A 25,656-nucleotide genomic window follows, 5' to 3' on the forward strand; every position below is an offset into this window, starting at 1 on the left:
CATGTTACTACAATGCCAATATTAAGGTTGCCCGTTGTTGTGAGTCGACCACCAAAATCAGTCATTCCTCTTTGAGATGAACTAGATTTACCCCCTGTGCATTTAGATCCTTGTATGTGTTTAAGTCTACTGTAATGAACGACTATTGAACCAAACCCCCTTTATTCTCTTTTTCAAACTACATGACAATTGAAGTGCATCAGAAAGCCATACTCATAATATCCAAAACACTCCTCTCTTAAGATGTCCTAGGCACTGGTCTACAATCAACCTAGAGGTTGTCTCTAGGAAGCTTTCTCCTGAAGAACTTGTGCTACAGATGCTAGAAAAAGTGACAACAAGATCTAGGTATTAGGGAATCCAGTCATGTTTGGATTGCTTCGAGGCATGATGGGACCAGTGGTTCATAAGGGATCCTGATATTAGTTTGCAGATGCCTCTATAGTAGAAAAGTGTGGATTGCTTGAGGGAAAAGAAATCTTGGGGCGGGAGGATTTGTAATGTCCCCATTTTTATTTTTCTCCATAGTACAACCAGGGTGGATTTCCAGGGAAGGTGATGGTCAGGTCAGTGGAGTAGGTTTACGTCATCAGGGGTCCCAATGGATTTTTGAGGAGTTTTTATGGGGTCTGTTGGCATTCGCTTGGCATATTCATCATCATGAGCATTTCCACACATATTATTTTTGGTTCTGTGACTTTCTGATAATTCCCATAAAACGGGGTTATTATTGAGCATAACTTAATTAATTATGCTCAAGGTGGCATTCCGAGAGGAATATTTGATAGAACACCTTAGTGTAATAGCTCATTGGAATCAGAATGAGAAGATCTACAGGATGGGATGCTAAGAAGTGATTTCTGGTGGTTGGAGAGAGTATGGTGGGCGATTTACCATTTTCCTTGATTAAAAATGACTTTAATTAGTCATTGAATTAAGGAAAAATAATTTATTGGAGAAAATGGGCCAAAAGTGACTTAAGTGAAATAAAATTAAATTAAAAGGTCACTTAAGATAAATTCAATGGAGGAGCTTCTAGAATAATAATAAAATAAGATGCTTCTAGAGGCTTGGAGATCTACCATCGGGTCTATAAAAGAGGAGGAGGAGGTCATTTGGAGACATCTTGGATTTGATATCGTTTCTTGTATGAGGGGTTGAGAACCCGGTTCTCTACTCCATTGGTAGCCCCAGGAAGAAAACACTAGGTTGATTCAGTGAGATTGGGTGAGTACCCATCTCCCCTTGGTGAATTCATCCAGAATTCATAGGAGAGCTCAGCAATATAGTTCAGTTCAGTTTAGAGGGCCATCATAGAGGTGAAACATATTATATTGGAAGCCATATTTTCATCTCAACTATTTTTTATTGTATGTGCATGTAACCCCAGTTTATATATTATGAATAAAGATGAGATTATTTTTGCTCATTATTGTTATTTACAGTTCATGGTGTTGAATTTTACATGGAAATCTTCTATTTATGAATCAAAGTTCTGTGTGAAGAATTTTTGAGTTAGAATTTGAAGAAAACCCCAAATTGTTCCATTTGGGACATTACATTTTCATGAGTAGGGGAAAAAAAAGAAACAAAGTTCTTGGTTTTAACTTCTCTTGGGCTAGCTTACCTAATTTCTTGCTCAATTATCCAGTGGACAAAAGTACTCAAGGTCTCTTTGTAAGAACAAGGCAGAAAATAAAAGAGTTCAAACTTGATCCAACTTAATCACTAAGCAGCATTGCACTCAATCTTTGCTAAAGGATAAGAATTACCAGTCATAAATCCACCCTAGGGTTACCTTTATTATCAATCACTCTTTAATGTCCTGAATACAAACTAGATAAGGTAGTTTGTAATAATTCATCTCTAATATCTACCTCAACAAACAACACACATAAGATCTACACAAAACATTATGACGATGTATTTTATAATGATCAAAACAAAGCATAAAAATAGTTGTAGAAACAAAGTATTCTAGTGCTTAGATTCAAAGGTTGTTCTATTAGAAAGGATTATATAAATGTTCACCTCGTGATAGAAACCCACACGTGTGACTACGATGACTTATATGCAAGCTATATGTAGGGTTTACAAACTTTTCAGTGCCACAAACTCATATATCAATAAAGAATACAAGTCATGAAGAATCTCTTACAAACTTGATGGTAAATGATATTACGCTCGAGTACTTAAGCCTAGATTAAGAAAAACAATCTCTTTGTTATCATCTCATATGCCTACAAATCAAGTTTATTTTAGATCATAGTCATTTGATCAAGGTTTATAACTTCATAACATTAAGGTCCTTTTACAGTATTAACCATGAAATTCTCAACATATAAGAAATTCCCACATTCCTATATATAGAAAACAAAATACCGTTCGTATAAAAATGAAACTTTAAGGAATAAGGATGGAACTCAATCCTCAAATCATATCACAACCTTAGGTGTCATAAACTTCCAAATCTAAATACATTCATTCTTACATTCAAAGAATCAATTTAAACAAGCAAAACTAACAAATCCACACATTATCGTGACTTACTAGACTTCGGATCTAAGAAACAAATAACGATTCTACTCATTATACAAGCCAAACTTTTATATCTAGGATATTAGTACTCAGATCTATGCATTCAAACAATATATAGGCAACAAAGTAATAGGCTGGGTTGGTGGGCCTAAGCCAACCAACCAACTAGCTCGTTGCCTCTAAAAAACTAAATCACAGAGTGAAAGAGATTATAAATAACAAATAATAGAACCTGACATCATCCTTGTATTACGAGATCAACAGTCTTTTTACATGAAGCACAATAACATAGTCTAACCCAATGGCCTTGAGAGTGGCTTACAAAGTTATAATGACAGCACAACAGAGTACTAATACCACTAACCTGGCCCAAAGCCAGTGTTAGCCTTATATATTGATCAAGATATAGAGAGAAACTAAAACGAGCCATGTTGGTTACAGAACAGAAGGTAGTGAGATCAAAATGATCTTCTATTTAAGTCGATGAGGTAACATTGTTTGCCCAAAGCTAGAATAAGTTGAAACAGTTTGGACGAATCGAAGAAGGAATCCCCAAATCTCAATCACGATCCATCGAACAACCAAATGGAAGGATCCATCCAGCATGCAAATCCCACGAAATACACCCACAAATTGACAGTCCAACAATGCGCTCCACGCGCCCATATCGGATGTGTCCATTGGAGATGGTCTATACAACTCACTAGCCCTAGTTACAAGACTCACAACTTCATAAGTGTCTAGATCAATATGGTAACCCAATGTTGTGTGAAAAAGGGGTCATAAGAGTGCAAAATGAAAGGTTAAAGGGGAAAAAAGGAGTATAATTGTAGCAAAATTATTCTCAATTACTAAGCCCAACATCTCCCCCAACCCCAAGATTTTGTGTGTGCTCACACAAAAAAACGAGGTTGATACCATACTACTAGATTCATGAAGTATTGAAGTACAAAATTAACAAAATTTGGATGCTCTCCACACTCATTTTCCAATATTAATGTTTACCCCAACCATACTAAACCTTTGCATGTCTTTCAATTTCTTCTTCATGTTTTTATTTTGAGCTTGCAGGTAATAGGTATGCATATGCCACCTTTTGGCCTTCTTAGCATTTCTTTTGTTTTCACTCAAAAACCTCTCGAGTTCTTCTTGAAGCTCCTCATTCCTCTCTTTCAAGGTGGAATTATCAGATTTAATATGCCTATCAAGGATCTTATACTCTCTTATTCTTTGTTTCATTTTTCTAATCTTCTCAGTCTTTTCCTTCAACTTTTTATTTTGTAATTCAAAGAGTAGTGATTCCTGATAGTCAGTTGCAAACTCATAGTCACAAACAAGTGGAATTGCATAGGTTGTATCCTCATAGAAAGATGACTTCAATTCAACATTTTTAGAGGTAGGATTCCTTTCACAAACAAAATAATGATCAATAACTGTAAGTTTTGGAGGGGTCTTACCAAGACGTGGAGATTCCTCCACAGGACTCACATCATTGAAAGGGACTTGCTTACTAACAGGGGATTGCCATTCTTCTAGGGAAAAATATTATTGCATGTTAGATGACTCATTAGAAAAGTGAGGAGGGGATGCATGCGATGGGTTTGCCACTAGAACAATCTGCTCATGAGATTTAGGGATGTCAATATAGGGTTTGTGAGAAATAGACTTATTCTTAATGATACTTCTTGTCACTCTTTTCATAGGAACAAAATTTTGAAATATATAACTAGGTTCGGTCTTCATAATTACATATGTAATCATGTTTTTGTGTATTTGATGTAATGAGAAAAAATAAATTTATTATTGTTGATCTTGAGACATGGGTTTCATGCTAAAAGAAATTTATTTTTATAGGTCAAGCTTCCATTGAGAGCTTCTAAGTTGTTGTCATGTATGAAAGACCCATTTGGGGGATGTTATATATTGCAAAGAAATTTATTTTAAGAGTAAAAAAACCCTCCATGACCTCATCACAAGTGCTCAATAAGTCGGCCCTCAAAATAAGTTATAGACATATCTAGAAGGAGATGTCAGCCTATACATGATAACAAGTCGACTTAATGAAATGGGTAAGAAGACTATATAAATAGGAATCGACCTCACTTGAAGGGACATCAATCAAGCATTACAGAAGTTCGATCAAGGGACAAGAAAGAGCCTCATACCCTAGGAAAGGAAGGAGAAACATAAAATAAGGGAAAACAAAAGTGTTTGGGTCTATTTTGGGTCTTATCTCTCACACGTACAAACTCTTGCTAGGGCACACCTTCAACGACAAAAGGACGAAATTACATTCAAATATATAAGGTGTATTAAAGGTCAAAAATCTTGAAATTTCAAGTTGAGTTGTTGTAAAAGGAGCCTATATTGAAGCGAAGGAAAGAGGAGAAGAATTTGTCCATCTTCTAGTACCCTAGGTTTTATGCAGTAAGGTTATATCAGACCTTGAAGGAAGCCAAGATAAAGGTAAAGAAGGAAGCATCATTACTAGTCGAAGTCACAAGGAGAAGTGTGAAAATATATCGAAGGAGAAACACCTCTTAAATCTAATCCATCTAGCACACACGTGTGGCATCTTGGTAGTTGTAGTGAGGTTGAAGATTACAGGTCTGTGATAGAAGGTTGAAATTCAAAAGAAGCCAAGAACAATGGTATAAAAGTTAGTTTAACTATCGTTGACTTAAAGAAGAATAAGAGATGTTTCAAGGAAGCATTGTGACTTGGTCTTGGAGAGGTTCTCGGTCAAGGGTCTTGGTCTTAGAATTCATCAATTGAGGATTCTAGAAGAATAAGAATTCTATTGGTTTTCCTCTCTATCTTGGAGAGGTTTGGCCATGGCTGAAAACCTACATCTTGTGTCCCTTGTCTCATTGTTATTTATGATTTGATAGTTGTTTGATGATAGAATACACTAATAATAAACAAAATAAATAAGAATCTAACTAGGTGAAGTAAAATATATGATCTGAAATCACTCGTGAATGATCTCAGTTAATTAATGAAGGTATTACAGACCCATGTGCTGGGGTGTGTCTATGTTATTTTAAGCAACGGATCGATAAGATTACGAAATACACAGACACTTGAAACAGTAAGAGAAACACAGTAAGAAAATATAAAAACACAACAAATTTAATAAGGAGTTCACCCAATCCTCCTGGGCTATGTCTCCTGGTCCAACCTTCAGTGGTGGCCTTTTCTATTGTGTCTTAAAGTAGAGATTTTACAATAAGGAGCTCAATTTGAGTCTCACTTAACATATGATGATCAATAGGGTGGTACTTGGATTCCCCAAGCCTCTAGAGTACACAAACTCCCCCTTACTGGATCTCTACCTCAACTGGTCTCAATGGTATGAGTCCAATTTGGTACTTAATACCAGACAGGTATACACAGATGAGTTGCTTGAACCTCTCAAGCCCTCTCTGGAGTTCACAGACTCTCAAAATCTCTCTGTCTTTGTCTGCTCGATGTTGCCTTTGCTCTGCAGGTCAGCTCGGCTTCTCTGTTCTCTGCAATTCACTTTTTTCTCCACTTCTGTTCCCCCTGTTCTTTGTCTGTTCATGGCTTAAAGCCAATCTGCTCCCTAACTGTTCGTTTCCTCTTCCCGGCTCTCTAGATCGCCTGCCTCTGTCCACTGGAATTCCCCTGCTCTGCATCGTCATCGCTGTGTAACACTGCACAGAGAGGTGGCCACTTGTCGCCTTACAGACTGAGTGTCAGTTTTCTTTTGAACGATTGTTATTTCTGTTACTCCAAGATTTTCCCGCGAAACTGATCCTTCTGCCAGCTCATTGGTCATGCCAAACCTCAAATCTTTATGTGCCTCAGTCTATTTTCCCGTCGAATCCGGTCATCCATCAGGTAATTCTCTGTCATTTATCTGGAGCCTCCGAATCCTGCGGTCTACGTCTATATCGCGCGGGTAAGTTGCTTGACCGTTACTCATGCGATGTAAGCAATTTTCTCTCTCATCCGTTGGACACGCGTCGCCCGGTGTATGGCATCGCACTGAACTCAGCCAAATCCACTTACCGCTTGAAGTGCACGTGATATCCTATCGGTTTTGGGCGCAGGACCCGCCTTCTGACGTTTTCCGCATGGTTTCCTGTTTTCCCTCATGACCAAGCGCTCGGGGCTTTCCTTCTCTAAGGGTTTTATCCTTTCACTAATCGCGTATCAGAAACTGCCTCTGTTTCTGGATCTGGGCTTCCGATTGCCAATTTGCGTCCATGCGCGGTCTCCATGGGCCAACGGTCAGTGTGCTTTGACCGAGGGTCCTCGTTGTTCCGTGCAGGCCACAATTTCCATTGTCCAGAGGTCATTTCTGATACTTGTTATTCATAATATTTGATCTGACATAATTTTGAAATAGTCATGAGAAATGTTTAAGGATCCAATTCAAATCACGACCTTCCCACTGAAAAAGATTTTGGACCACCAAAAGTTGGTTTTCAAGCATTGACTAAGTGAGGATATAACTGTCTCACTTGTCTAATCTCTATCCATTTTGCACTGCTTGGCTTTGAACCCTTGATTCCAATCCTGAGGTACTCAACATCTCCCCTACGCGTCGTCCTCACCTTCTTGTCCAGAACTGTGCTTCCTGCAATTCATTGAGATATTCAGGTAACAGATCATCAATAGAATGGAATTGACTTTGCTCTTCGGGATTTTTAATTAATGAAGGTTCAAATAGTCTCAAGCTGTCTGCATTAACGTCTGAGTAGATGTGCATGTAAGCTGGTAAACCAAGGCGAAAAGCATTCTCACCAATTTTCTCAAGTATCTTGAAAGGTCTATACCTTAATGGATTAGCTTTTTACCTTCACCTTGCATTCTGTCTTTGCTGATATATAGCCAGACTTGATCATCAACTTGGAAACTATGCTCCATCTGATGCTTGTCATGCCTTGCCTTGTATTTGGCTTGGCTCTTTTCCAGCTGTTCCTGTACTATGTGGTGAATCTCTTGGATTTTTTCAATGAACTTGGTTGCCTTGTCCACATCACTGTGTCCATCAACTGCTATATCTTTACCAAAGACAAAATCCAAGGGAGACTTTGGTGTGAAACCAAAACAGGTCTCAAAAGGAGATCTGTGTAGAAGAATTTTTTGCTCAGTTGTAAGCATGCTGCACATAACACAAATGTTCATCCCAAAGTTTGAGATGCTTGTTGCAATAGCCTCTAAGCAACTGGATCATTGTCCTATTGACCACTTCTGTCTTGCCATCTATCTGTGGATGAAAGGATGTGCTTTTCTTCAGTCTGGTGTCCATCAGTTCCCACAGACTCGACCAAAAATTCCCAACGAATCGGGTATCTCGATCAGATACAATGGAAGTGGGTAATCCAAAATGAACCCATACATGCTGAAAGAACAAATTTGCAGTTTGTTCAGTTGTAATCTAGTTATTACAAGGTATCAAAATACACATTTTGCTGAACCTATCCACAAAAACATATAAATAGTCATGACCTTTCCTAGATTTAGGCAGTCCTCCAACAAAGTCCATGGAAATACTTTCCCAAGGATGAGAAGGAACCGACAGTGGAGTGTACAAGCCTAGTTTTCTATTGTTGGGCTTGCTTTTAGCACACATGGTACACCTTCTTACATATCTAGAAACTGTCTCATTCATTTTTGGCCAGTAACAGAATCTTTGCAGCTATGCAACCGTTTTACTTACCCCAAAGTGACCTGATATTAAAGAAGTGTGTTCTTCCCAAATTATCTTTACTCTTTCAGTTCGCGGAATGCATAGCTTCCCACAATGATACAATATTTGGTCCTTAATGTGATAATCCAATTCTTCTACTCATTTTCCTTGACTTAAAGTTGCATATACATCTTTGAAATCTATATCTTGAGCATATTGTTCAATGTAGCTCTCATGCAGTACTGAATTATGCTTAAGTATAGTGGATGCATTTATAATAGGTCTAGACAACATATCTGCAACTTTATTATGTATGCCCTTTTTATATCTGCTGACTAGATGAAACTGTTGTAGAAAACCCATCCACCTATAGTGTCTTGATTGCTGCAACTTAGTTTGGGAGTGTAGATATTGAAGTGGTTGATGATCAGTATGTATGACTATCTCTTTGCCCATTAAGTAATGTTTCCACTTTTTCACACTCTGTACTAATGCATACAATTCTTTATCATATGTTGGATAGTTAACTACTGCATAATTAAATGTCTCAGAATGATAACATATGGGTTTACCATGCTGTATCAACACTGCTCCCATGGCATAGTCACTGGCATCTATTTGGATCTCAAATGGTCTTTGAAGATCTGGCAGTGCTAGTACTGGTGCTATACTAATCTTTTCTTTCAAGGTGTCGAAGGCTTTCTGCTGTTTGCCTCCCCACTGAAACACCTTGTTCAATCCTGTCAAAGCATGTAAGGGAGCTGCAATTAAGGAAAAGTTAGAAATGAACTTTCTCTAATATTGTGCTGCTCCTAAGAAGCTTCTCACTTTTGTAGCAGATTTGGGTTTAGGCCAGTTTATAATGACCACAACTTTAGAGGGATCTATCTTCAATTAACCACCCCCTCCTATATGTCCCAAATAATTCAAAGATGTTTTTCCAAATTCACATTTTGAGAGTTTAACAAAAAAAATTTCTCTTTTCAAAACATCTAGTGTTTGCTTAACATGCTTTAAATGTTCTTCCCACGTTTTGCTAAATATAAGAATGTCATCCAGATATACAATAATAAAATCATCAAGAAAAGGTCTGAGTACATCATTCATTATTCTCATGAAATTAGCAGAAGCATTAGTTAAGCCAAAAGGCATAACCAGCCACTCATACAATCCCTGCTTTGTTTTGAAAGCAATCTTCCATGCATTTTGTTCTGCAACTCTGACCTGATGATATCCACTATGCAAGTCTAACTTGGAAAAATAAACAACTTCCTTTAACTGATCTAGTAGATAATCTATGTCAGGAAGTGGATAACGATTTTTGATCGTTATATTATTCAGTGCTCAGTAATCAATTCACATTCTCCACGAGCCATATTTCGTTCTCACCAAAACGATTGGTGACCCACATGGTGATGTGCTAGGTCTGATGAACCCCTTCTTGAGCAACTCCTGCACCTGCTTCTTGATTTCTGCATTCTCTAAAGTGGACAACCTGTACATCCCAATGTTACGCAATGGAGCATCTTGCTGCAAATTAATAGCATGCACTATTTCCTTTTTGGGTGGCAGACCTTTAGGTTCTTGAAACAAGATATCATACTCTGAAACAACTTCTTCTAAGTCAACTTGCTGTTTAGCATCACAACCCTTAAATACATTGGTTTTATCAGGTTTCTTTTCCTTTACAACCATCAGTAAAAATTGTTTGCATGAATTTACAATTCGTTTCATCTGCCCTGAGTTTATGAGAGTATAATTATTCTTGAGCTTATGAGCTCTTATAAAGTATTCGATTCCATCTTTAACGAGTAGATACTTTTTCTCAGCTCTATATAAAATAGTTTTTCTATCGTACAAGTAAGGACTTCCTAAAACAATTCCACATATATCCAGAGGAACTATATCTAACTCAACCTCATCTACAAATGTTGATCCAAAAGAAAACTTAAGTTTACATTGTCTAGTAACTTGTAGTTGTGCTTTATCACTTAACCAACCTAATGGGTATGGTTTCTTGTGAGGTGTAGTCAGTAATCCCAACTTCTTTACAATTGCTTCAGAAATTAAATTTACTTATGAGCCACTATCAAACAAAGTATCAATCTTTTGATGTTTGGATATAACTCGAATATGGAAAAGCTCATGTCTTTTTCTCTCATTTTCTTCATCATTAATAGATTGTGCAGAATTACTAGTATATGCTTCAGAATTTTTACCTCTTATACCTATGGCTGCAATGGTTGTTTCATCTCCCAAGTCCGACCACAAATCTTTCTGAATAGCTGCAACAGTCTTCTTCTTCTTGCCCTCGAACTTCTTAGGTCTCAGCTTCGGATGCAGAATCCAACAATGCTCATCATCATGCCCATCCTTTTTACAGTGAGTGCATGAAGACTTTGTCTTTTGTGCAGTATTGGCCTTCCTTTCTTTCCATTTATGTTTTATTTTCTCCTTATTCTTGCTTACAATGGGTTTGGATGATCCCCCAACTTCTGGGTTCCCATTCTTTCCTCTAGCTTCTAGATGCATAGCTTGAACAGATACCTCATCTATACTAGTGGGATTAAACATGAGGATAGTGTGACTCATGTAGCTATGTAGACCCCCTATGTACTTCAGCAGAGTCTCAGGTGAGTCTAATGAAATTCCTAGAATCAAAGCTCTCTTCCTAAATTCTTGAGTGTAACCCTGTACACTTTTCCCTTTCAATTGGCGAAGAGTTTTCCAGCTCATCATGGCTTGTTGCATGTAAGCTAGTGGATAAAACTGTTTTTTGATTGTAAAAACAAATTCACTCTAGATAGAAAGAATCTTACCATGTTTCTTCATGTCAGCTTGTGTCCTGCCTTCCCACCATACCAAGGCAGTGCCTCTGAGGCATAGGCTGGCTAGCTGAATCTTACTCTTGTCTGAGTCGATACTTTGCACTCTACAATAAACATCAATTTGTCTGATCTAGTTATCCAGCTTCTCTGCATTCAGCGCTCCATCATATATTGGTAAATCAAATTTAACATCTAATTTAATCAAAGATGCCTTCTTTTTATGTTCAAGGCTATTAGGAGGTGTGAGAAAGCTTTCTTCTTTCCCTTTGCCTTTTGAGTGTTTATGGAGAGAGATTATTCTTCTCCTTTATCTTGTTTGGAGCCTGATGAATCCTCATATTTATGTTTCCTAAAGTCCTTATACATTTCCTCTACCATGGATCTCATGGCCAGGAAACTATCTATAAATTGAGGGTCTGGCCCCAAGAGACTTTCTTCTGACATTTTCTTCTGAGGATAGACTCTTCCAATCTCCAGGTTAGTTTTGACCAGCTCTCCTTCTCCTAATTTAAGCTTTGATCTAGTTAGCATTCAACAAAAAAATCCAGCACAAGGTTGTCTAACCTTAAACAACCTAGGAGCTCTAATACCACTTGATCTGAAATCACTCGTGAATGATCTCAGTTAATTAATGAAGGTATTACAGACCCATGTGTTGGGGTGTGTCTATGTTATTTTAAGCAAAGGATCGATAAGATTGCAAAATACCCAGACGCTTGAAACAGTAAGATAAACATAGTAAGCAAATATAAAAACACAACAAATTTAATAAGGAGTTCACCCAATCCTCTTGGGCTACATTTCCTGGTCCAACCTTCATTGGTGGGCTTTTCTATTGTGTCATAAAGCAGATATTTTACAATAAGGAGCTCAATTTGAGTCTCACTTAACAGATGATGATCAGTATGGTGGTACTTGGATTCCCCAAGCCTCTAGAGTACACGGACTCCCCCTTACTAGATCTCGACCTCAACTGGTCTCAATGTTATGAGCCCAATTTGGTACTCAATACCGGACAGGTATACACAGAGGAGTTGCTTGAACCTCTCAAGCCCTCTCTGGAGTTCACAGACTCTCGGACTCTCTCTGTCTCTATCTGCTCGATGTTGCCTTTGCTCTGCAGGTCAGCTCGACTTCTTTGTTCTCTGCAATTCGCTTTTTTCTCCACTTCTATTCCCCCCTGTTCTTTGTCTGTTCGTGGCTTAAAGCCAATCTACTCCCTGACTGTTCGTTTCCTCTTCTCGGCTCTCTAGATCGCCTGCCTCTGTCCGCTAGAATTCCCCTGCTCTGCATCGTCATCGTTGTGTAACGCTGCACAGAGAGGTGGCCACTTGTCACCTTACGGACTGAGTGTCAGTTTTCTTTTGAATGGTCGTTATTTCCGTTACTCCAGGATTTGCCCGCGAAACTGATCCTTCTGCCAGCTCATCGGTCATGCCAGACCTCAAATCTTTATGTGCCTTAGTTTATTTTCCTGTCGAATCCAGTCATCCATCGGGTTAATTCTCCGTCATTGATCTGGAGCCTCCAGATCCTACGGTCTCCGTCTATATCGCACGGGTAAGTTGCTCGACCGTTACTCATGCAATGTAAGCGGTTTTCTCTCTCATTCACTAGACACGTGTCGCCCGGTGTATGGCATTACACTGAACTCGGCCAAACCCGCTTACCACTCGAAGTGCACGCGATATCCTGCTGGTTTTGGGCGCAGCACCCGCATTCTGACGTTTTCGCATGGTTTCTTGTTTTCCCTCGTGATCGAGCGCTCGGGCTTTCCTTCTTTGAGGGTTTTGTCCTACAATACGGATTGCCAATTTGCATCCATGCACAGTCTCCATGGGCCAATGGTCCGCATGCTTTGACCGAGGGTCCTCGTTGTTCTGTGCAGGCCACAATTGCCACTGTCCAGAGGTTATTTCTGATACTTGTTATTCATAAGATTTGATCTGACATAATTTTGAAACAGTCATGAGAAATGCTTAAGGATCCAATTCGGATCAATATATCACAAGCAATTATCATAGAAAAAGAGAAATCACCTACAATTTCCGCCCCTAGATTGTTATGTAACCATCTCACAAATAGATAGATCAACGACTTAAAAATTATGCTCTTCGAGGGGGAAACCTTCTTTACATTACATAAATGAACAATTCTTGGATGATACAAATGAAAAAACCTCCTTTCTATATATAGGAGTCTAAGGGGTCACAATATAATCAGAGCCTACATAACAATAATAATTTAAGGGCACAATAATAGCAATAGTGGGCTTCTATGGGGCACAATAATAACAATATGGGGACTACATGGGCACAACAAAAACAATGAGGGGCCTACACTAACAATAACAATAAGGGGATACACTAGTATTATAGGGACCTAACATGTCGTTCTCCTTCAAAAAAGTGTTGTCCTCAACGCTTGAGTAGTTCTGGATACTTCTCTATAAAATTATCATCCTCACATGTGGTATCTTTCGTGGGTAAGTTATTCCACTTGATGAGATACTCTAGAATTGATCGATTTCGTAGCTGTCGAGTTCTTGTTTCCGTGACTACTTCAGGTTCCAATATGATTTTTCCTTCCTCGTCAAGTTCTGGCAATTGTTTGAACTGGGAGCTTGTCACCTATAACCTTATTTAAGAATGAAACCTGGAAAACTAGGTGCACTCAAGAAGATGTAGGAAGCTCCAATTTGTATGCCATAGTACCAATCTTTTGCAACACCTTGTAAGGACCATAGTACTTTGGTGATAATTTATTATCCTTCTTAGCTTGTTTGAGGGAAATTTGTTTGTATGGTTGTGGTTGTAAAAATGCCTAGTCACCTACATCAAAACTTCTTTCGCTGCGATGTTGATCTTCCTGTTGTTTCATTCGATTATGTGCCAAAGTGAGGTTATCCTTTAAGAGTTGGAGAACTTGTTGTTGATACTCGATGTGATCTTCCACTACTTTAACCTTAGAATTTTCTCTTAAATATGATGTGATGTAGTATGGATTTATCCATAAAGTGCCATAAATGGAGTCATTTTTGCTGCAGTATGGAAGGAAGTGTTATACCACCATTCAGCCAGAGGTAACCACTTGACCCATTGTGTTTGTTTATCAGATACGAAGCAACGAAGATATCATTCCAAACATTTGTTCACTATCTCAATTTTCCCATTAGATTGAGGATGATAAGATGAGCTATGAGCCAATTGAGTACCTAGACAAGAAAATAATTCCGTCCAAAAATTTCCAGTGAAAATGGGATCTCTGTCACTTACAATAATATTTGGGTTTCCATGTAACTTTTGAATTGTTTCCATCAATGCAGTAGTTATTGTACAGGCTTTAAATGGATGAGTTAATGCACAAAAGTTTGCATACTTGGTACGTCTATCAACTACCACCATGATGACACTCTTTCCTTCGGACTTGGGTAAACCTTTGTTAAAATCCATTGAAACCTCCTCCCAACGTTGACTTGGAATGGATAAAGGTTGTAACAGACCTGAGGACTTAATTGTATCAACTTTATTTTGTTGGCAAACCAAACATTCCGCAACAAACTTTTGAATATAAGATTTAAGGCCATCCCAAAAAAATTCCTTCTTGACCCTGTAGTAAGTTTTTAAAAATCCCGAGTTCCCTCCTAAGGGGAGGCGTGCAATTCCAAAAGAATCTTTTGTTTGAGTTGGGAATTCTTATAAAGATATAATGGATCTTTGTTCCATAATGAATCATTTTTCCAGCTAAATGTATCAGATGTACTGAGATCTTTCTGCAACTTTTGAATGAGTGTCCACACTTCTTAGTCATTCTTTCATTCATAACCCAACATATTTGTCACCCAATTTTGTTTCTCTTCTGAAGATAATATTTGTTCCAAAAATTATTTAAGGCTATCATGATCTATTTTTACCTTGAAGTGTCTTCCCATTAGGTAAGGTCGCCATTGCTTTAGTGCATGTAGTATTGCCAACATTTCCTTCTCATAAATAGGTTTTTGTAAATACTTTCCTCTGATTGGACGAATTTCAAAAGCAACGGGTCTTCCTTCTTGCATTAAAAAACAATTCCATTTCCAGAGGCATGACATTCCACAATAAAGGTTTTTGTGAAGTATGGCGTAGCTAAGACTGATGCTTGGCACATTGCCTCTTAAAGATGTTCAGAGGCCTTAGTTGCTTTTGGAGTCCAAGAAAATGCATCTTTCTTTGGTAATGTTGTTAGAGGTGTTGTTATCTCCCATAATTATTAACAAACTTGCGATAATACCCTATCAACCAGAGAAATTCTCGCATATGATTTACGTTTGTGGGGATTTTCCATTCCTTAATGGATTTATTTTTGTTATGGTTTGAGCACCCTGTCAACATGTTGAACATGATCCTTCCAAGACTTGTTGTAGATTAATATATCATCAAAAAATACTAACACATTTTTTCTAAGGAAGGGTTTGAAAATGGAATTCATCAAACCTTGAAATGTAGAAGGTGCATTGGTAAGGCCCAAAGGCATGACCAAAAATTCATAATGACCCTCATGAGTTCTAAATGTTGTTTTTGGAATGTCTTTAATCTTCATTCTAATTTTATGATATCCTAAACAAAGATCCAACTTGGTGAATTAAATTGTTCGACGTAATTCATAAATTAAAGCGTTGATTCCTTACCAGTGCTTCTTGAACAATAAATAAATAATAGAGGCCAATATAAAAGGAATCGAACTCAATCCGTAAGCAAGGTTCCACAGTTCAATCAGCCATTTAATACTAACACTCTAATGCCTTCTTATCAGTTCAATGGATTGGTATAAGCACCGACTGGAAATTTGATCAAACTCAACCATGTAGCAAATGAGTAGACAAAATCAGTTTTGAGATTTCCCAAATCCATCCATTCAAACTCGCATCTTTGGTGGCTTTCTGGTACCAATCATCTTGTTATAGAAACCCTCAGCTCCAAGAAATCAACAACGAATCTATTGGGTTTCGTTTGTGAATATACAGATGCATCATCGATAGATAAGAATAAAAATCACAATCTAAATATGAAGCCCCATATGACCATTTTATTCAGGGACAGTTCCATCACTGCCATCAAAAACCTGGCCACACAATTAGCTTGCTTTTCTATTGTTACACTCGTCAAGTTGTGTACCACAACCATAAAAGGAAAGGTCTTTATAATATTCCACTACAAGAAAACTAACTTGACCGATTCTAGATCAATTTGAAATGGCCAAGATCTCTGCAGATATTTGGACTGGCAACCAACCTAGCTTGAAAATAGGTTGCAAAAAGCCGTAAAAATAAGTTATCATAAATAGAGTTATTACATGCACAAGGTGCTTAAAACCCTCTGCCTCACATCCCTTTACAAGGAGGATGCACAGATTGCAATATTATTTTATTGTGAATTACACCAGGGAATTCCTAGTATGATGAACTTGATTGCTACATCTTACTAGCACATATTCTACAACAAAGACACTGAACTTGCTTGCTACAACCTTACCAGCACATAATCTGCAACTGACACGCCGAGATCTTGAAGAATTCCCCCAGAGCTCTTGACAGTGAAGTGCTTTGAAAGTTTGAAGTTTGAACATTAGCCACCATATCATGTGATTCTTGATTATTATTTGCATGGTTAGAACTGTCAAATAATATTCCTTTGAGGTCCCTATTGCATTAGAAGGAAGTCCAACTAAAGCATGCCGCTGAATATCTAAAGTCATACAGGCAGATACAATGTACAAGCATCATAGAGCAACTCAATATAAATACAATGAGCAAAGGAACCCCCTCTTCTGAAGAACCACAACATCTCTTCCATGACTAAGCAGCCATGAAATATGTAAAAATAAAAACCATAACCATCCCTGTTAAACTGATTCTGACAATGCTTCAGAGGAAGCTACAGTTTGCTCATGATGATCAGAATGATATCTGGAGCTACCCTGTTCACATTTCCCCAAAACCTGCACAATTGACGTGAAATCCTTCATAACTCACGGATGCCTTGCAACAGCCTCTAAGGTCATCCTTTTCTTCGGATCTGTGAAATCCAATAGTGGCAGCTTGATTATTATGGTGAATTTCAAAATTTGAAACAATGCAACTCCTAAAATTAAAATCTGCTCTGTAAAACATTCAATTGAGAAAAGTCACTTACCCTTGCAAATAAGACCTTCGAGTAAGTTTGCAAGTGCTGGATTCATATCGTCTGGAAGTACAAGTGGATCATGAACAATCTAAGCCAACATCAATAACAACAAAATAAGTATCTCCCTCCATCCAGCCTGTTTGAAAAGTCAAAAGTAGCAGAGATTTTATTTTTCCAACAATATAAAGCTTTTTTATTTTTCCAACAATAGAGAGAATGATTGGTATTCTCCTTCAAATTGTTTTAGTGAAAACAAGGTATGCAATATGTAAATATTTCAAAATTTGGTAACAAAAAAATGGCAGAATCAAAGCTTGAATAAAACCTTTTATGATTTATCCAATGAAATGAAGGAAAAAAAAAGTACAAGATATTGAAAATAGTAGTAATAGATTCTGAATTAGTTCTAAAACATTCAATAATCCTGACAAAAGCTTGAAAAAACTTCAATGAGCAGTGCTCTTTATATGTTTCTCCCAATACAAAATTATCATTCCCTGTTCAACAAAGGTAGTGAAACGATCCCTAAGCATGTGAATGCATTGGACCGCTGATAAGTACAATTCTTAACTTTAGAGAAGTATGAGTGAAAATTGTGACATGAGTGAGAAAGGATTTTTCTCTTCTGGAATTGGAAACAATAAATCTTACCCAATATACTATATCTTCTTCAAGTTCTTGAAGTTTTTTGGGTTGTTAGTTGTCAAGTCTCTATATGGCACAAGGTTACCACAACGTCCTCTGTGTAACCAAGAATTCCTTTCAATTTTCCCTCAGATTCCTCCCTATAAAATGAAATGTACCATATATAGTTAAAATGAAATACACAACCTCGAAACTTATTCCTGACAGAGATTGTATATATCCTCTTCCCTTCCTCTTCTTAGGGGGTAACTGAGACTACTTACTTAATGGCCGCCTTGATCTCGTCATAAGTGGCAGACTTCTCAAGTCTAACAGTCAAATCAACAACTGAAACATCTGGTGTGGGTACTCGGAAGGCCATTCCAGTCAACTTTCCATTGAGAGCTGGTAGAACCTTGCCAACAACCTTCAAAAATACAATCACAATTAGTAGCTGTGAGAACATAAAAGGTGATGCTGGTGGGGATTCATATTATCAAAATTATAAGAAAAATATGCAGAACCCAACTACATTACATAGAATTAACCAATTGCAAGTACACAGTTAATGTTTCTCCAAAGAAATCCAATAAACAAATAAAACCTAATCACCCGAAGCATGGGACAATATGATAAAATGCGAAAATTAGGTAAGAAATAAAAAATATTAAATTCAAATGGGATCCAATGTCAAGCAACTGTATTGTTGCGCCTACTATAAAGAAGTGGTACTTCCCGTTTGCTCTCCTAACAGTCCACCTAACTGTCAAGGGTAACCATAAGGATGAACAAACACCAGTGGAAAATAGAAACAGACAAGCTTAACAAAGTGGGCTTTACAAAGAGATAATTTGGATGTAAAGATAGGAAAATCATGAGCCCTAGGTTTCAAACAACAGTGCACTTTCATGACTGCGTGAAAGTAATGGTAACAAGCTGTATTTTGTCACTTGACACGGTAAGGTGGTAGTCTCACTGTTTGTTGCTCAGGTAAGACCCTGGTAATACTAAGTTTTGTTCAGGTAAGGTCCTGATCATAACTTCCCATGAAGAGAAGACATTTCAGACATTTCAGGTTTCTCAGGGCTATCTTGAAGCAGGCGAGGTAATTTTTATACATGAAAAGAATGACCGAAAGAATTGTCTGAGAAGTAAATCAATAAAACTAACCTTATAAAGTGTTTAATGTGAATGATAATCACCAGAATAAAATATTTACTGATGGTTTTAAATATGTTTAATCATCATTGATAATTTGTTGCTTCCTACCTTAGCTGCTCCTGTACTGCTAGGAATAATGTTAAAACCAACTCCTCTGTCACCTTGCCAGTCCTTGTTTGATGGTCCATCAACTATCTTCTGTGTTGTTGTTTACATACAGAAACATAAGTCAATGCAGCTTGCAAACGCCTTGTATCAATAAAATTCAAGGGCATAATACTAGTTCATAGTAAGTGTACCTGTGATGGAATGGACAGTTGTCACGAGACCTTCAACAATGCCAAACTTGTCATTGATTACTTGCCAGAGAAAACAGAGTGTTTTTGTTCTCTTTTAACATATAGTTCCTCCCCAGCAATATGTAATTTTTCTCATATAAAGACACCTATACAATGAAAACTGTGATAATTTAGTAAAAATATCATTGCAAACCTTAGCCAAGGGAGCCAAGCAGTTAGTAGTACAGCTTGCATTTGAAACAATGTTCAAATCAGATTTATATTGGTGCTCATTAACCCCAACAACAAACATAGGTGCATCCTTGCTTGGAGCTGAGATAACAACTTTTTTAGCACCTGCCTATTAGAAATCAACAAATTTTTTTTATTATATGGAGTTCAAATTGTAATTTCCATTGTTACACTTTATACCGTTTGAAATTTACAAAATTAGATATGTTAATAGCCTTTCAAATATTTTTGCATGCACCACAAAAAAAATCATAGAATAGATTGTTCTCCAAAGAAACTGAAAACAAACATGTTATTTTTTAATCACCTCATCAATTTCGAATAGTCACAACTATGGAGCAATTTTAAGGTAACCTTTCATGAGGTGACTGCTCAATTTGAAAGAAGTTTCAACTTAGAATAGGGTTGGTTATGTCGATATCAGTCAACAGTGTCAATTTTATAAATTGAGAAAGAGCCAAAGCGGACATGCTATTGCCAAATCTCCTTGCTCATGTAGGGAGGGAGCGGTATTACTGATAAATGATATTTGAGGTAACTAAGGAGTTGTCACATGTAGGGAGGGAGCGGTATTACATGTGACAACTCCTTAGTTACCTCAAATATCATTTATCAACTTTTAGGTACATTGTATTTTTAATTAGTAGCATGTCGGATAAACTTTGAAGGAAAAAAACAATTATAGTAGTTGTTTTCTCTTTGTCGGTGAAGACACCTATGGATTCAACCATAGTTTTAAAAAACGACCGTCTCGAAACGGAAACGGCCGAGTTGGTCCGTTCCATTGCCCTCCGGAGTGACTCGGTACAAAAAACGGCTCGGTTGGCCGACTCATTGAATGACTCGGCCGAGTCATGGCTGACTCGGCCAACTCGGCCGTTTCATGTACTGACTCGGCCGAGTCACAAATAGCGGCACGTAACCCACTAAAACAACGATTTAACATTATTTTAATGAAATTTTAAGGGGTTTGCTGATTGGTTTGGACTTCAAGGTGTTTTATGAATTAGCTAAATGTTATTTGGGGTCCATTTCCCCCTCCCAAACTCTATTTAACACACTCAAATGCTCTCTACTATTGATATGCTATTCAAATTTCATGGTAATGTTAAATTCTTAAAGTAAAAGTGACATTCTCCTTAATCTTCATTTTCATCCTTTTACTTAAATTTTTAACATTACCATGAAATGACTCAAGATGTTTGAGAGTGGTTTTGGCCTCATTAGATTTCATATGGAGAAAGTAGAATTTTAGATTTCATTCAAAATCCAGCAGACTTATCAGTTTTTTAGGATTTCAGGATTGGAGGATTGCAATGTTTCCATTGAATTTTGTCATGTATTAGGGTATGGAACTCGTATTTAATCAAGAGCACCAATCCCTCTATATACCTTGATGTTAGTGACATTGGTTGTCGAACTCCTCTGGGATTCGCTCCCAAACCAGGAGCTTCTAAAAATGTTGCTCCCGCTCCCGTTTTCGCTCCTGCTCCCAAGTAACACAAAGAAGAGAAACCGTTTGGATCAAAAACAGTTAAATGATCTAGTTTATGTCCAATACAACCTCCTGCTCAGACGAAACCATTTGCTGAACAAAAGACCTGATTCAGATCCCATTGTATTGGAAGACATTGATCCAACATCAGATTGGGTAGTGGAGAGTCGTCCAACAGAGTTTGATCCTGATGAGGATCTTGATTTAGATTTAGATATCGAGACATCAATTGAACTTGAACATGTTGTTTAGTTGAATGCAGATCCCAATCCACCAGCCTCAGTCTCACAGCCAGCAAGGACTCCATTTGTAGGTGCTTCCTCTGCTCAGCCACGACAAAAGCGCAGCGCCATATCTACTCTATCTCAGCTTGCATCTAAGGTAGTTGCACAGCCTGCTAGTGGTACCACTTCTATAGCTGCAGTTGGAGATGATGATGATGGTGAGGAGCCATGGGGCCCCCTGTCTGACTCTGATGATGATCCAGAGATTGATCGACATGATCTTGGCTCCTCTGGCAGTAGCTACTAGCCAGTAGCTGTAGTACTAGTACTGGAGTCTGGTCACAGTTTACTTTTGTTGTAGAGGCCATTTCTAGCCCCCTTGGTTATGTGTTTTTTGTTTTGAGTTTTTGATCATGTATGACAGTTGACTATGTATTGCCATTGGGTACCATTTTGATATAATGGATTGGTTCATGAGCCTACTTTGATCATATGTTGTCTTCCATCTATATTATAATGCTGTGTGTTTGGAAACATGAATGAAAATCTTTAAAATTATGTTTTTTTTATAGAAAAAAATAAATATTTATTGTATTTTTTACAACGACCGAGTCATTGAAATCGAGCCGACCGAGTCATTACCGTTTCGGAGTCGGAGTCGGAGTCGATCCTCGGCCGAGTCGGAGTCGGAGTCGGAGTCGGAGTCGGAGTTTTAAAACTATGGATTCGACCACATACTCTGCGTCGACCTCGCCCCATGGTATTTCCTCAGGATTTCTACAGTTTTCAAACCAAAATGTGAATAGTTAGACAAATGGGAAGAAATAGACAATGTCAGCACTTACACTTTGTTCATGCCTAAGCTCAAACAATAATTGACCTAAGAAACTCTCATTGATCTCCATAAACAAGTGTTTTACCTGAAACCGAATACAGCAACAGATTTTTCTCCAAAGAGTAAAGTTTTCAAGTCTTTGACCTTGACTTCATGATGCTTCCACTGTTTGTGGACACTGTCATACTTGAACATATAATTCTGAAAAATAACAGAGGCACAGAAATTACTGTAGAGATCTTAAGCGAGCAAAATATGGTAGAAGAAAGCTATCAAACGAGTTAATAAAATCTTCCTGTTTCAGTTTGTCCGTAAAACATAAATGTTGTTGGGAATAAATTGAAGAACAAAAAATGCAAAATGAAGAACAATCTTCAGGTAGACGATCCAAAATTCATTAGGAGAATGATGTGCAGATATGCCTAAATTTCAATGAAGGATTCCTCCTAGATAGATAAATAAGGAATAAGAGAAAAATTACTCATTTAAAAGGACTTTAGCAAAGAATAATGTATATATTACACAAGCGGACTTTTCCAAAGAATAATGTATTCATTATGCAAATGAACTCAAATATTCTTGAAAGATATCGTATATAATGATCGAGCAGGATTTGAAGAGAGCAAATCAAGCCTTGATAACATTTCTGGCTTAACAGAGTGGGCTTTACAAAGAGATAATTTGGATGTAAAGATAGGAAAATCATGAGCCCTAGGTTTCGAACAACAGTTCACTTTCATGACTGCGTGAAAGTAATGGTAACAAGCTGTATTTTGTCACTTGACATGGTAAGGTGGTAGTCTCACTATTTGTTGCTCAGGTAAGACCCTGGTCATACTAAGTTTTGTTCAGGTAAGGTCCTGATCATAACTTCCCATGAAGAGAAGACATTTCAGACATTTCAGGTTTCTCAGGGCTATCTTGAAGCAGCTGAGGTAATTTTTTTACTTGAGACATGCTATTGCCAAATCTCCTTGCTCATGTAGGGAGGGAGAGGTATTACATGTGACAACTCCTTAGTTACCTCAAATATCATTTATCAACTTTTAGGTACATTGTATTTTTAATTAGTAGCATGTCAGATAAACTTTGAAGGAAAAAATAAATTATAATTGAATTGTGGAATGGTAATATTCAAACCTTCAAGTGAGCAGTTGCTTTCTCTTTATCGGTGAAGACACCTGTAGATTCAACCACATACTCTGCGTCGACCTCGCCCCATGGTATTTCCTCAGGATTTCTACAGTTTTCAAACCAAAATGTGAACAGTTAGACAAATGGGAACAAATAGACAATGTCAGCGCTCACACTCTATTCATGCCTAAGCTCAAGCAATAACTGACCTACGAAACTCTCATTGATCTCCATAAACAAGTGTTTTACCTCAAACCGAATATAGCAACAGATGTTTCTCCAAAGAGTAAAGTTTTCGAGTCTTTGACCTTGACTTCATGATGCTTCCATTGTCCGTGGACACTATCATACTTGAACATATAATTCTGAAAAATAACAGAGGCACAGAAATTACTGCAGAGATATTGAGTGGGCAAAATATGGTAGAAGAAAGCTATCAAATGAGTTAGTAAAATCTTCCTATTTCAGTTTGTCCATAAAACATAAATGCTGTTGGTTATCTTAGAATGAGAAAACCTTGGAAGAGATAAACAAGTTTTATTTACCCTTTTATTAGATCGCAAGCCCCATAACTGTACAACAAAATTATTCAACCCAACTGCAATTTGCGTCCCATCGAGTGCCCAACTAATGCTGGTAACGGGGCCCTCTTCTTCATCTGCAATCAGAAGCTCAAATATAGAGCTATTAGAAGCATGCCACAAGTATATAGTGTTGTTCAGGGCTATGGACAAAACATTGATGGAACTCCAATCCAATAGATTCAAGTAATAATCATCCAGAACGTCGTGCGCATCCAAGGTTCTATCTGCAAACTGCAATCAACATGGATAAGTTAAATTACTAGGTGAAAAAAGGGACAAAGGACAATGGTCCTCAAATAGGCATATCCAGTGTACTAATAACAAAAACCCCAAATACTATGTAGTTTTTGTGGTGTCCAAAGAGTATATCAATGGTTAAAAAAAAAATGTTATCATGGCTCTGTTTGCAAAGGGGTACTTTTCCTGTATTGAAATGATTTCTAACATCATTCTGTTATTAAAAAAAATTAAGAAATTGGAATGGGTGTGGTAGCGATTTCAGCGTTACACATGAAAAAGAAAAAAATCTGTGTAGCACATTCCTCCATATGGGATAATGCTGTAATTGAAAATAGGATCAAGGGCTTTGATTCAATAAAAAGTAAACATCAATGGTATTCAAGATTTGATTATGGAATATCTAGTGAAAATGACGGTAAAAAAATATGAAATCCAGGCCTACCTGAGCAATATATCTGCGTGCTCTTCTAGAAATAGGGAAATTAGCTAGCACATTTTCTTGTGAAGCCTGGGAAACAGTCGATGATTTTCCATTGAAAGAAAGAATTTTGTAATTGTTGTCCACAACACGGGCATTCTTCAATAAAGTGGCTGCCATCTTCTTCTTGTATGCTTTTCTGGAAGAGGAGGGGGAAGGGGAGAGGACATGGGTATCGTCACTGTCCTTTTGCTTCTGCGTGATCATGAATCTAGCTACCTCCAAATCGATGGATCCTCTTGTCGGGATAAATCTGTCGCTCTATGATGGCAAAAACAATAAAACCAAATCCTGATTCACACTTCCAACTGAACGTACCAAAAAAGGGTATCCACTTAAAAAAAATTGATGGTTGAGCAGAGAGGCTGATAACCTGTTTCCCCCTAGCCACATTTCACTATAATAAACCCAATTGAGGGAATGACATGTTTGCAGCATATAAATTATCTGTAGAAACAAGGAGAGAATGCATACGCTGTGTTTATTCATTGAAGCACCCTGTTTCTGCAGAGGACGGAGACATCGCTCCCCTGTGGAAAAATTTCCTCTGATCGTTGCTGGCGATCTGAGTGGCATCTGTTTCTTTTCATATGTATTTTTGCGCACTGCCAGGGTCGATGTGGTGTTCTGCTTGTGAGGAAACAGTATTGAGGCTTCGATGTGTTCCGTGGCAAGGCATCTTGCCGTTGCTATTAAGCAGACTCTCTGGTCCTTGAAAATTCATGAACCGTTCCAGTTTCAGTTTCATGAACCGTTTCAGTTTTGGATCAATAATCAAACTTTGTTCAATCGTCTAACACCACAAATCCACGGTTAATAATAGGACACGACGACGGTTGGGGCAATTCATTTCAAAGGGAAACGCCTTACGGCGTAAATATAAAGTTGCAATGCTTACCTTTTGTGTCTGTTGCACATTATGGAGATCAAAATATTGCTTCATATGTAGTATCCATGTTACCAGATCCTTGCCATCAATCTTTAGAATATGGTGGATCCTCAATCCAATGTTAGAATCTATGAAATCATGATTAACATTTCTTTTGTTTTCATCATGAGTTTCATATAATACCTTTTCTCCATTAGTAAGCATTTCTTGTAGCAACTTTATAAAGCCTTCCTTAAAACCTTCCATGTATGCTTTTAAACCATTCTTCAAATC

General features: G+C 37.7%; 1 protein-coding gene across 1 annotated transcript; it reads right to left on the reverse strand.

Moving 5' to 3' along the window:
* Positions 1–17,680: 17,680 nt before the first annotated feature.
* On the reverse strand, positions 17,681–19,178 carry LOC149168161 (glyceraldehyde-3-phosphate dehydrogenase, cytosolic-like). The gene is made up of 3 exons (XM_089426895.1): positions 19,083–19,178; positions 18,098–18,240; positions 17,681–17,974 (listed from the first exon to the last, which is right to left on the reverse strand). Exons 2-3 carry the CDS (start codon positions 18,193–18,195, stop codon positions 17,893–17,895), a joined length of 180 nt encoding a protein of 59 aa, XP_089283021.1. The 5' UTR covers positions 18,196–18,240; positions 19,083–19,178; the 3' UTR covers positions 17,681–17,892.
* Between the last annotated feature and the right edge of the window lie 6,478 nt (positions 19,179–25,656).

Source organism: Pinus tabuliformis, chromosome 4_2 (genome assembly GCF_031772625.1).
Source record: "Pinus tabuliformis cultivar Carrire ecotype Pingquan chromosome 4_2, CPIR1, whole genome shotgun sequence".
Lineage (NCBI taxonomy): Eukaryota > Viridiplantae > Streptophyta > Pinopsida > Pinales > Pinaceae > Pinus > Pinus tabuliformis.